At 31.2% G+C, this 11993-nt stretch overlaps 2 protein-coding genes and 1 long non-coding RNA gene across 3 annotated transcripts; 1 reads left to right on the top strand and 2 right to left on the bottom strand.

Annotated features, from left to right (window-relative positions):
• Positions 1 to 963: 963 nt before the first annotated feature.
• On the bottom strand, positions 964 to 3048 carry LOC121131850 (mitochondrial outer membrane protein SLC25A46). The gene is made up of 2 exons (XM_040727242.2): positions 2292 to 3048; positions 964 to 2055 (listed from the first exon to the last, which is right to left on the bottom strand). Exons 1-2 carry the CDS (start codon positions 2601 to 2603, stop codon positions 1240 to 1242), a joined length of 1128 nt encoding a protein of 375 aa, XP_040583176.1. The 5' UTR covers positions 2604 to 3048; the 3' UTR covers positions 964 to 1239.
• On the top strand, positions 2985 to 4297 carry LOC121131859 (uncharacterized). The gene is made up of 3 exons (XR_005869182.2): positions 2985 to 3701; positions 3807 to 3911; positions 3966 to 4297. It is a non-coding gene; the product is annotated as an uncharacterized lncRNA (long non-coding RNA).
• On the bottom strand, positions 4233 to 6769 carry LOC121131837 (UV-stimulated scaffold protein A-like). Its single transcript, XM_040727235.2, has 3 exons — positions 6356 to 6769; positions 5719 to 5840; positions 4233 to 5479 (listed from the first exon to the last, which is right to left on the bottom strand). Exons 2-3 carry the CDS (start codon positions 5823 to 5825, stop codon positions 4300 to 4302), a joined length of 1287 nt encoding a protein of 428 aa, XP_040583169.1. The 5' UTR covers positions 5826 to 5840; positions 6356 to 6769; the 3' UTR covers positions 4233 to 4299.
• Positions 6770 to 11993: the final 5224 nt, after the last annotated feature.

Below are 11993 nucleotides of genomic sequence, written 5' to 3' on the forward strand. Positions count from 1 at the left end.
TGGGGGTGTTTTCGGGTACCGGCGATACTTAAGTTGCATCCCGTTATGGGACCTGGCGGTACCCGAAAACACCCCCAACATTCGGAGTACGATTGGAGGGATTGTAAGGGACTCTTAGTAGTTTCTTTAAGTATCAATGATGGGTTGTATCCCGTTTTGGGACCCAGAGGTATCCGCAAACATCCCTAACATTCAGGGTACAATTGTGGAGCTTTAAGGGGCTCTTAGTAGTTACTTAAGTATCGCTGGTACCCGAACCCCCCAACATTCGGGGTATAAAATTATAATTAATAGTGACTATGCTCAGTTTCCTCATAAATTTATACGAAAATGTTCATATACGTAATTTTCTATACGAAGTTACCTATTAGCATCAGTGTGATAGAGATAAGTTCGTTTTTCTTCCTTATTATTTAAGTATTCATTGATTTGGGTCATTCTATATCTCACAAAAATGTAGAATCAACTTATTTTCCTTGATAAAATATACAGATGATTATAAAAATTTATTAATATTTTAGTTCACTATAGAGTTTATCATAGTCATTTTTATTCATATATACATAATAAAAATTGTTTTAGAATATTTCAATATTAAGCTTTGAAATATATTCATATCATTTATCCATATCTTCAACACTAAGCAGTTAAAAAAGCTTTGAATCTTTAAAATAGCCAAAAATAAATAAAAACTTTATAAGCCTTTTCTTAAGGGCCCGAAGGTGATGTTCACGTCCCATTAAAAAAAAAATACTTTAAATAAAAATCATGAGTATCAATATTTTGATACACCTTCAAACATAAACATTGGAATTACGAATAAATAAATTCCAGCTAGCCATGTTGTCTTTATAAGCAATTCCAGTACTTAAGGGTTGATTCAACCATTATAGTGTTTAATTCCTCTGACCATGGAACTAATTTGAGAAATATGTGGTGAAAAAATCAAATTAATTCAAGAGCCCCTTTATTAATTGTTTTTATTTACAATATCAATAATTCATTAACATTAACGAATGTATGCAAGTGACAACGAAAATACTAGGTGAAGAATCGAAGATTGATGTTTAAAATTAATAATGGGAACAATAATATTTAAAATACGTAGATAATTATTATAATTAATCAGAAAAAAATAGGGATATGAATAACCATTTATTGACAATAAATTTAAATGAGAAATTAAAGATCTAGAGAATATGTATTTGAAATGACTGCTAATATTTCTCGCCCAGTAAATCATTCTGACAAATTATGATCATAATATTCATCAAGAGAAGGACTTGAGGATGGAAGGGATTTCAAATTTATGAATGAATTCGAAGGTGGAGGAGGGGGATAAGCTTTCACCTGTGTACTCACAAACTTTTGTCCTTCTTCAATGAGGAATGAACTCCATTGAATCATCATATAAACTAGTCCATAATGAAGAAAAAGAGCTCCGAATCCTTTAAAAAATCCAGTATTTCCCTCTTCTGCACTAATTGCTCTTACACAATCCCAAAAACCAGTATAGGCTGTAATGACAGGGAATACCTCGTACCCTGTATCCATATCATCGGATATAGCCCTAGATCCTTGAACATGAAGCCTACAAAGAACTGTGTCGAGTGGATATAAAAGTACATCTGCAACTACGCTGCCTAGAAGGGATGAAAACAGTTGGTCGGTAGAATCTGATCTTTTGTTATTAATATCTTCTTTAGGCACAGCTCCAAATTTATTTTGAGCCCGTTGACGACGAAAAGAAGAGATAAAATCTATAGAAGATTTCTGAACTACATTGGATATAATGTAATGAGCGACTCCATAGGCTACTGTAGGAGTAATAAGGACCCAGGCAGGTAGTAGTCTTCTATTAAAAAGGGACCAGTTCAAAAGTCTATTGATTCCTTCTTTGAAAAAATCAAGTAAATTGGAGTCATCAGGAACCAGATCACTCTCGATAGTTTCAACAAGAGAAGCCGCTGTAAACGGAGTAATTATTGCTAAACTCGTCGCTTTCAGTAATATGTTTCCGCATATTCGCTTTAGAGAGCTATTTTCGTCTACGGTCTTCATCATCACGGATGTAAAAAAAAAGAATCAAATAATATATATATATCCCTATGCCAGATAACTAATTATATTACGTAAGATTGCCAATGAATGAAAAGTTTTTCATAATAAATGTTAGTTATTAATTAATTGGCAATTCCATGTAACTTAAATAATTTGACAATCAAAATGAATCCTTTTGGACCAACTCCATATATTTAATAATGTGATTTAAGGATATATATATATCAAGCCTTTTCCCAAGGAGTGAACTTGGATATGCAATCCTCAGTGCCCATAAGCATCCATTTGATGGCCAATGTGGAGGTGAGTCCTTTCCAAAAGGGAGTAAATCCTTGAGCAGAATACAGTTGAATCATGGGGAGCATGAGTGTGAGGGGAGTTCGATGACTCTGCCTAGATTTATCATTGATTTGACATTGACGTCGTATCACCACAAAAGGATGAGTTAGAACATTCTCCGTGAGGTAATTCAACGAAGAGGACCAGGAAAAATTAATTGCATCCGTAGGCCAACTTGAATTCCAAGGATCAGGAGCCGCCATTTCGGTTTAATTAATTATAATTTGCTGAATTCAATTCAACGCGAAATCTAATCACTCGTCGATATGGTTGCACCACTAGTTTTAGGACTAGACTAGTATATTTTCTGGCCGTATGCGCCTATTTTCTAGAGCCTTTTTTAATAATTTAATGACATTCATCCATTCGCATAGTTTTTAATGTATATACATTCAATTATATAATTAGGCCATATACTGATCAGTGATCGTTTAAAAGAGTAGATTTTATTCCTGCTCATTTATAAATGAGGTAACAACATGATCTTATAAGCTCTAATTTTATCATGTGAAACCCTGACAGTTGGTGTCATTTGGTAAACAAAACAAGAGTAATGACGTCACTGATTGAAATCGACAGCAAACAGATGTAGACTAACTCACTTACAACCTTACAGAAAAACCAGTCAATTAGAACAAAATTCGATTTATTCCCACTATATAATTAGTGAATGTATGTAATTATAATTTAGAAGATATTATATGGAAACATTTTTACTTCCTTACCATGATGAAGCAATTGATTAGATTTAGATTTCAAGCCATATTTGTCCACCTATAGGTTCATTAGTGAACATTTATGGCCATCCATATACATTAGGACCATTATTTGAATATGGAAAGTACCATCATCTACGTCATGTAAATATGAAAACGGTTGTTAGGCAGATGCAACCATTTTTTAATATTAAATATAGGATATGTATATCACTTTTAACTACTCTAATGAATCCCTTACTCGATCTGTATCATCCGAAAAGAACGGAATTAATATATATCCATATGTATCTTGAACTGTCATTATCATTAATTCCCATGAGTATATATTTTAGTTATAATTAAAAAAATTTATGTGAAACAAAGAGGAAAAGAATGTTTTGATAAAGTAGGGCGTTTGTTGAAAGATGAAGGTATCTCACTATTATTATTAATGTAGTCTTAGATATTATTACTCACTCATCCCAGTAATTTATAATATATCTCATCTCCGTTGAATCTCAAAGTTTACTCCACATTACTTGTCCAATCGTATTCAGTATGGGATTCGTCGCTACTTTTTTTATCATTCTTCTTGTACTCCTTGTAAGATACACCATTTAATATTTCAATTTAGCCTTAAACCTTTTTTTTTAAATCAGCTTTTGACATCTTTTATAATATTTTTTTTTACATCACTTTTTCTTTTAGATAGTGATGGGATTATATATCTCTGTTCGTTTTGGGCTTAATTATAGCCGAGGAATGAGAGGATATGAAGCTGTTCCTCATATAGAGTCCTTTAGAAATATATTTGTAAGTGATCTACTGATTTAGTAATCTATTTTATCCTATTTGTAATTGTTTCAGAGTTCATTTAGTCGCCGAGGAGCATATCAGGAGATATGAAGTCATTTATTTCTTCATTTCACCAGTACTCTCATGAATGATATGTTTGTGTGCCTTTGATAACAATAGTAGATTTTTATATTATGAATACATACATAGATGTCAAAATTTTATCCCTATAATTCAATATCTTACGAGTTACGAACTCGTTTGAATATAAATTTTTTTTAGAGCCAACAAAGTTATTTTTTTAAGTCAAACGTTAATTAATTAATTATTCTTTACACATATAGAAATGCCACTTATTATTATAGAAAATAAATAAAAGACATATTTTTGAAGAAAAAAAATTACATTATAAAATAACTCTTTTTGAAGAATTAATTAAATTCGACTTAATATCCTCTCTAACGCGTTTCAGTGAGGAACGGTTAAAAACTATCTTTTCTAAACGTTTGCGACTCTTATCCACTGACAAAGGAGTCAACTTCCTTTTCTTTCGTTGCTTATCAAATATAAGCTTTTGGCCAGTGGCTGCTTCTAGTTTCTTTAAAAGTTGTATATCTTTCCATGGCTCGATCTTAGAGGAGGAGGAAGGCTCCTGATATGACTCTTCATATCCTTCTTTTTCGGGAACCTCTTCGAATTCGTCGTCATCGTCGTCACTATCAATATTCGTAATCCTCTTTTTCGGTATAATTAAACGAGTACAAATATCTTCTAACTTTACAAGCTTACTTCGAACGTTTTCCGCTATTCCTCTTTGATGAGTGAATTCTGACACGTATTGCTCAGACTTTTCGAATATAGTGGTCCACTTAATAACCAATGGGATCAATCGATTCCTCAATACTTTCGTTTGTTCAATGATTAAATCCACAAGAACTTCATTTTCTTGATTAATAAAAGAAGGAATCGAAAGATCAACAACGGCCACACTCTTATTTAAGTTGATAACTCCGTTGTCACGCATAAAGTCTTCATCATCCTGAATGATAATTTTATCTCCGTCCTCCTCATCCGCAACAAACGATGAAGGGATAATGAGATCTATAGCATTTTGAAGCTGAATACAAACTTCTTCAATGTAAGATTTTTTATCATTCATTTCATTCACAACATTACGACAATGATCCCGCCAAAGACGAGTCATTTTTAAGGACGATTCGTGACTTTCTCTCCTCTCATAATACACATCACAGTTGCAATGCTCTTTGAGGTAGATGGAAGTGGATTCTAATTTAGGATATTTGTCCTTGAATTCCGTAGTCCATTCACCAAATGTTCGACGAGCTAGTTTTATGAGAATTTTTCTAGTAGTGTCTGGAGGAGGTAAAGGCTTATCAGAAGACAGACCAAAGGTCAAGGATATGATTATTTTGAGCTTTGAAACTACAATCGAACGTACAACAGAGCTTCGACGAAATAAATGGTCTAATACTTTGAAACATAATAAGCGGATCTGGCAGTGAGTAGAACGACTCATACGCTTTATGATAAAGTCACTTACATGCGGAATACGCTCTGGATAAGACCTAAAATAACAAAATTATAGACAAATTTATTAAATATAAATTATAATGACATTTTAATATTTATAAAAATTATAATAATACTAGATACATGTTGATGTAGCCCATACTATACTTGGGATAAAGTTTTTTCATATATCCCAGATTATACTTAAGGATGCGACATCGTAGATCACTTACAAGTTACATGACATCAAAACATAATCATACTTTCATCATCCAATTCACTTTTGGCAACTTACTTGCAAATATATTTTAGTTTTTTTAGTTTCCCAGAATCCAATTCATTATCATCAGTAGCAGTTAACTCTCGGATAAATCCTTGGAGTGATTTGTCTGACATTTCCATAGTACTCAACCAATTCTATATTCAGATGAATCAAAAAGGGAATGAAGTCAATAGTATGAGCAAGAATAAAATATTATTTGTATTTATATAGGGGAGATCCAAACAGTTTACAATTATTTTTATGCTAAGTATTAGTTTGAAGCTCAACTTCAGTTCAAAATTAAAAATTTGAGACCATTTCAAAAAACAAAGTAATTCCAATTTTTCACTGGATACTCTTAAATTTAATGTTCCTTATATACGGAAAAAAATTCAATTCGAATCAGAATATTGTGCAAAATAATAAAAAAGGAATGCTTCTAATAATAATTGAGTATTCGTTGTGTCCATTACTTTAATTTATTTCAGACAAAATTGAAAATATTAACTAAGTATATATTCTCTATGAAACGACTTAAATTATTTAACATTGTACTTTAACTTGGGATTACTAAATGGTACTCTCTAGTACTCCCTGGTTAGATTTGGATTTATATTATTATATAATATGTTATTTTATGTCTAGTAGTAATACAGAAGTTTATATTTACTATTTAGATGTTAAATGATTCCAAAAAATTAGATTTGAAGAAGATTTATTTGATGTAGCTTTTTCTTCTGATTTCAGAGATGCCAGTATTTTCAATTTTTATTCGATAAGAACGGAGTAATTTTTTTTTTTTTCGATGGAAAATCCGCTTCATTCCTCTCCATCAAGGACAACTAAAAAGATCTCCATATCTATAATGCATATCAGTATATTTATTGTTTGTTTACTGTCTATGACGTATGTTCCTTTTATTTTTTCACGTTATGATCAGAAAAGAAAAGAAGAAGAATAAAAAAGAAAAAAGAGAAAAATTTCGCTTTTAATAATAAACTTGGATGAAGCTTTTGAACTCACATTGACTTATAAATTAGAAAAAGATACTATTTTAATAAATTTCATTCTACACATTCCTCTTTTTTCTATAAATAATCTATTAACACTATACAGGTATCTATCCACACCTGCTTTGATCAATAATTAATCAAAGTATTGAATTTTCATTGCGGTTGATCAGCAACAAGGCATATACATCGAATATTCCTTATTCCAACTACAAAAGTGTCATGTATCATCAGATTTATATTTTTGTGATAATAGAATAATGTCCCCTCCTGCATTTGGCTACTCAGATACAGTTAGCATCAAAAAATACTGTCAACAGTAAATAACCATATACTGACTTTATTTTTCAACATGAAAGAAAAAAGTTTGACTTTATATGGTAAAATCAAATTATATTGGACATCCATTGTATTAACAATTGCCATAGTACATATAAATTAATATTAATTACTGATGTCTTCAGATTCTAAAGAATGACATTGCTTTCTCTTAAGTATTTTAGCCTTGACCTTCCTTGACAGGTGCAGTAGCCTATTCAATTTGTAGGGATACGTCCTAGGATCATCTTGGATAAGGTCTCTCATTGTTGTTGCACCCATGTTGAAATCCTTGGCCATATTGGTGAGGTTCCTCCTGGGATTTCTTGCAATTTTTTCCTTGACGACTCTGGGCGTCTTTTTTGGCTTATGTCTCCATGATCCGGGAGATTACCTTGATAGATTGTGTATCCTCGTACATCTCAATGGTTCTCTTGATGAGCCTGAGGTTGACCTCCTCCAGGCTTTTGAGGTTCCCTAAGATGGCTTGTCGAGATTTGCCCTTCAGGTACTCCTTCATGATAGCTTCTCTCTTGGCTTCCATTGTGGTTACAAAACTGTTATTTTATTTAAAACTGTCTGTTTTGATCTAGTTTTGACACAACCGGTGTTTAAGCATCATATCTTGCAAAGTTATATATAATTATATTGTATAAAGTTAATTTAACAGGAGTTTCGCTGGACCCTCTTTAGTAATATGTCAAAAAATCATAAAAATCCAAGACTCTCAAAAAAATTTGGTTGGAAACTTGAGGTCAGACGCCCCACCAAGGTATACCAAAAAAGCATGAAGTTTACATTTTTCATCCCATACGGTACATGGACAAAACTTGTATCAATGTACTATGTGAGGACATCATACAAAACCAAGACTGACAAAAAATTTCCGTTATCTCCTTTTAAAGTCGCCCCGAAAAACGTCGAATTTATGGTTTATTTCACCCCATAAAGTACATAGACAAAGCTTGCATCAATGTATAGTACTATCTTAGGGCATAATAAAAACTAAGACTAACAACCAATTTCTGTCCGGGAAAATTAAGTCAGACCCCCAAAAAGTACCACTCCCCCATAAATTAAAACAATATGTTGATATTGCTTTATCAGAACATTATAACAATGCCCATCTCACCATATTACTTATTTAAATGAAAATTACAAACATTTGCCATGCATAGTGTGGATTTAAAAGATGAGGATAAGATGTCCCGTATTATTTTCCATACATTTGGTCATCCTTTTTGGGTAACAGGCTATATATTATATGCAGGCTACATTTTTAGTAACTCATGGATTTGTAAAATACTACGGAAACCCGTTGTTGACACTTGTCAAAATCCACTTATCCCGAAGCTGATAGTCGTATGTTTTACTATCATGCAAACATACCGTCTCCAAAGAACGTTGTTATCAGCACATCCAACACTACTGATTGTCTTGTAATTGACCTATGCTGCTGCTATATATATGGAAAAGTAAATAAAAAATGAAAAGCTGAACAAAAATATATAAGAGCTGTTGATATTTTAGAAAAACGACTGCAAGTGTGACAAATAACTATCAATTTATGCTTGATTAATTATTTCTATAAAATACCCATGAGTTGTACGAAGAACAAATTTATTTGATGATCCCATAATCCTTAAAGTTTAAATTTTTATCTATGCATTAGTTCATAAAATTGATTTATGGAAAGTAAGTCAAATGAATTATTAATTGTTATTATTATCATTTTAATTTAACCTTGCTTCAAATTTAATTTCAAAAAATGACTTAAAAATGAAAAAAGGATTTGTATCTCTTTTTCTTATATAAACCGGTGTTTAAAACCATACTTTCTTGAAATTTTACTATTATCTCATTATGAAATGACTTAGAGCCAGTTATTTGTGCTATAATCAAGTAAAATATTTTTACAAAAATAAACAATTTATTTATCTAATTAATTAATTATAATCATTATTTATTTTTATAACCTTTTAATTAAAATCAAGATTGTAATTTCCATGGCTGTAACTATCCTTAATATATATTATTTTGTAGGTACATAATACTTATATTATATAGGTATTATGTACTTTATGTATTAGTGAAATCTCAGAGTGTTAAACCTATTACGACAAGTAGTAGTTTTAACTGTATGTAGATTCTGTTGTTATTTGAAGATACATTTTTAATTAAGATCCTAATGTTTTAATATGTTTATTCCTATGATCGATAATATCTTTTGCAAAATCCACTCTTGATATAAGTAAGTATATAATAATTAAACGTATATTTAATTAGCCAACCTGTCCTTTGAATAACATGGGAATGTGAAGTATAATTAACATTTACTGTGATGCATACACAAATTATTTGAATCCCACAGGTATGGAAATTGGAGGTACTTTGAATAATATATATATAGACACCAAGTGTTCAGTCATAAATTTGATATGTTATTTATGAAGTTTATGAATTTATTACATATTAGGTATGTAATATGTGCCTACATACATTTAGTGGTACTATTAGTGATGTATCCCTTCCAAAGTTTTGATTTGGCCCGATCTCTTGACTCTAGTTCAGTTTGTATCAAATACCAGACTACTGAGCTAAGTTACACTCATAAATAAATAACTGCTTAGAGATGATAATATACGTAAATTAATTCAACAGTCCCTGTAGGAACTGCTTAAGCTCTGGTACGACTTGTCTGCAAATACACTATTATCGTGGTAAAAACTCCAGATAATTAATCATTATGAGTGAAAACATAATAATGAAAAGTGATAAATCCCAGCTGATAAAAAGGTTCAGGTGTTGTTGGTTGTCTTATCACCTCAAGGTAGGGATGATGTCCGCCTCTCATCTTTTCCTAAACTCAATTTAAAGCAGGTTGAATTAGTGCAAAAGGCTGTCAATTTGAAAATCAAGATGGTTCTGACTGGTATCCTGGACCTTTTGACCTCATATGTGGCTTCCAGTAATCATCAGAATAATTCCTATTATATTTCTAGTTTTTATTTTATTAAAATATAATCAAACTATCTTTTCACATTAGTTATTTGATTTACTTATGCATAATTATTAGTTTAAATGCATTAAATTTGATATAATTACAGCTATACAAAGATAACAATATACAAACAGTTTTTGAGAAGAATTGGAAGAACAATTTTGTGACAACAATGAAATTGGATCGAATCAAAATCCAGGTCCCAAAAATATTGTCAAAGCTATAGATAAATTTTACAATCTTAGCAAGGATTCTGCAAAATCCCAATGAGAATAACGTCGGCAATCCAGCTTCAATTTTTCTTAAATGTGTCTTAGTTTCTGGGTGGAAATTGCCAGCTACTTTTGGAATAACTCGACTTTTTTTTAAAATACTGTTTCAAGAAGATGAATAACAAGCTTTTAAGTAAATCTGATTAATATATTCCGGGTTGTGTAACAGTATAATATTGAATATACATATTATTGCCTAATATTTTTCATGGGGTGGCAAATTCATTTGGATTGGCTCTGTTCGATTGCATGGTTCATCACAATACCATATAAATGAAATTTAAATACAAGAAGCAAAAGTAGGGAGAAGCGTGAAACGTCATCCATTCGCCTTTTTTTTAATTTTTCAACTGGTTTTGCCTGAGGCCCACAAATGAGTGACTAAATCTAACTGAATCGAAGACAAAGCTATAAAATCGACTAGAATTATTTACTTAAATTATAGTTTAAGACAAATGGTATGAATTTAATATTGCAATAATAAATCCTCCACTGCTTACTAGGCCCATTCATCAATCTGTGTATACTACCGGCCCTTAAAAACATATGTCTCTCTCTAAGTTTATTAAATAATTATCGGGGGAACTTCCCAAATATATGTCGGTTTGATTTCATAGTGTTTTGGAGCTTCAGTAAATTAATTACCTTGTATTGGAGTTCACGATGAATATCGTAAGGTGTAAATTATATATAATACCTTCCCCAAAAGTAGAGCAAATATAATAGGTATGATATACAAAATGCCGATTTACAGAGAGAAAAAAACGTGCAAGATGCATGCATAGAAGTAATGATTTGTTTTGTGTATTCCCATAGAAATCCTGGATTTTGATTACTTAAATTGGGGAAATCAAATTCATGTCATTTATATTTATTGTAGATAAATTCTTAATATTTCATCCAGTCTAAAAAAAAATTATATATAAATTATAAATAATATATTTCAATAAAACAACACAACTTTCTTAAACATCAAGTAAATTAAATTAAATTTTGAGGAATTACATAGTACAGTATTGTGCAAAAGTCGATATTTTTAAATACCTGCAATTGAATTGTATAATATGAAATTCGAGTATATGAATATCTTTCCATGCTCTCCAGACAATTAATAATAGATGTTGAAAAAAGGAAATGTTAAAAATGAATACAAAGTACTTTCATATTGCGCAATAATAAAGATTGGAGGTCCTAATGTCGGGTTAAAAAATATATACCAGTATGTACAGGTTATTTATCTAGTATATTTACAACATACTAGATAAATAAATGCATTAACGTCCAATATACTTTTTATTTGATCTATTACAACCTATTCGAGATTTTGAAGGCTACCTTGACGTTACTTATTTTCCAATTTCCAATTACACAAAGCAACGGATTGTGAAAAAAAAACAAATGGACTAAATAAACTATATTTTAGACACCATCAAAGATAATAATTATACCCATTACGATCCTTCATTGAAGATATGGATAGAAGCCGAATTACCAACCAACGATATATAAGCGTAACTCAGATGCATGCGGCACTTGGCGATACATTCTGCAGTTCACTATCTGTCTATCATGCCTTCACGGATTGTGACTATACATCGTCATTCAATGGAAATGGGAAAAAAAGACCACTAAAAATAAAGAAGCAAAATGACCTTTTAGCCGGCTTAGACTTGCATCTGAAATCAACACGTGTAAATGAAGTGAGAT

The sequence above is a fragment of the Lepeophtheirus salmonis genome, chromosome 1 (assembly GCF_016086655.4).
Source record: "Lepeophtheirus salmonis chromosome 1, UVic_Lsal_1.4, whole genome shotgun sequence".
Classification (NCBI taxonomy): Eukaryota; Metazoa; Arthropoda; class Copepoda; order Siphonostomatoida; family Caligidae; genus Lepeophtheirus; species Lepeophtheirus salmonis.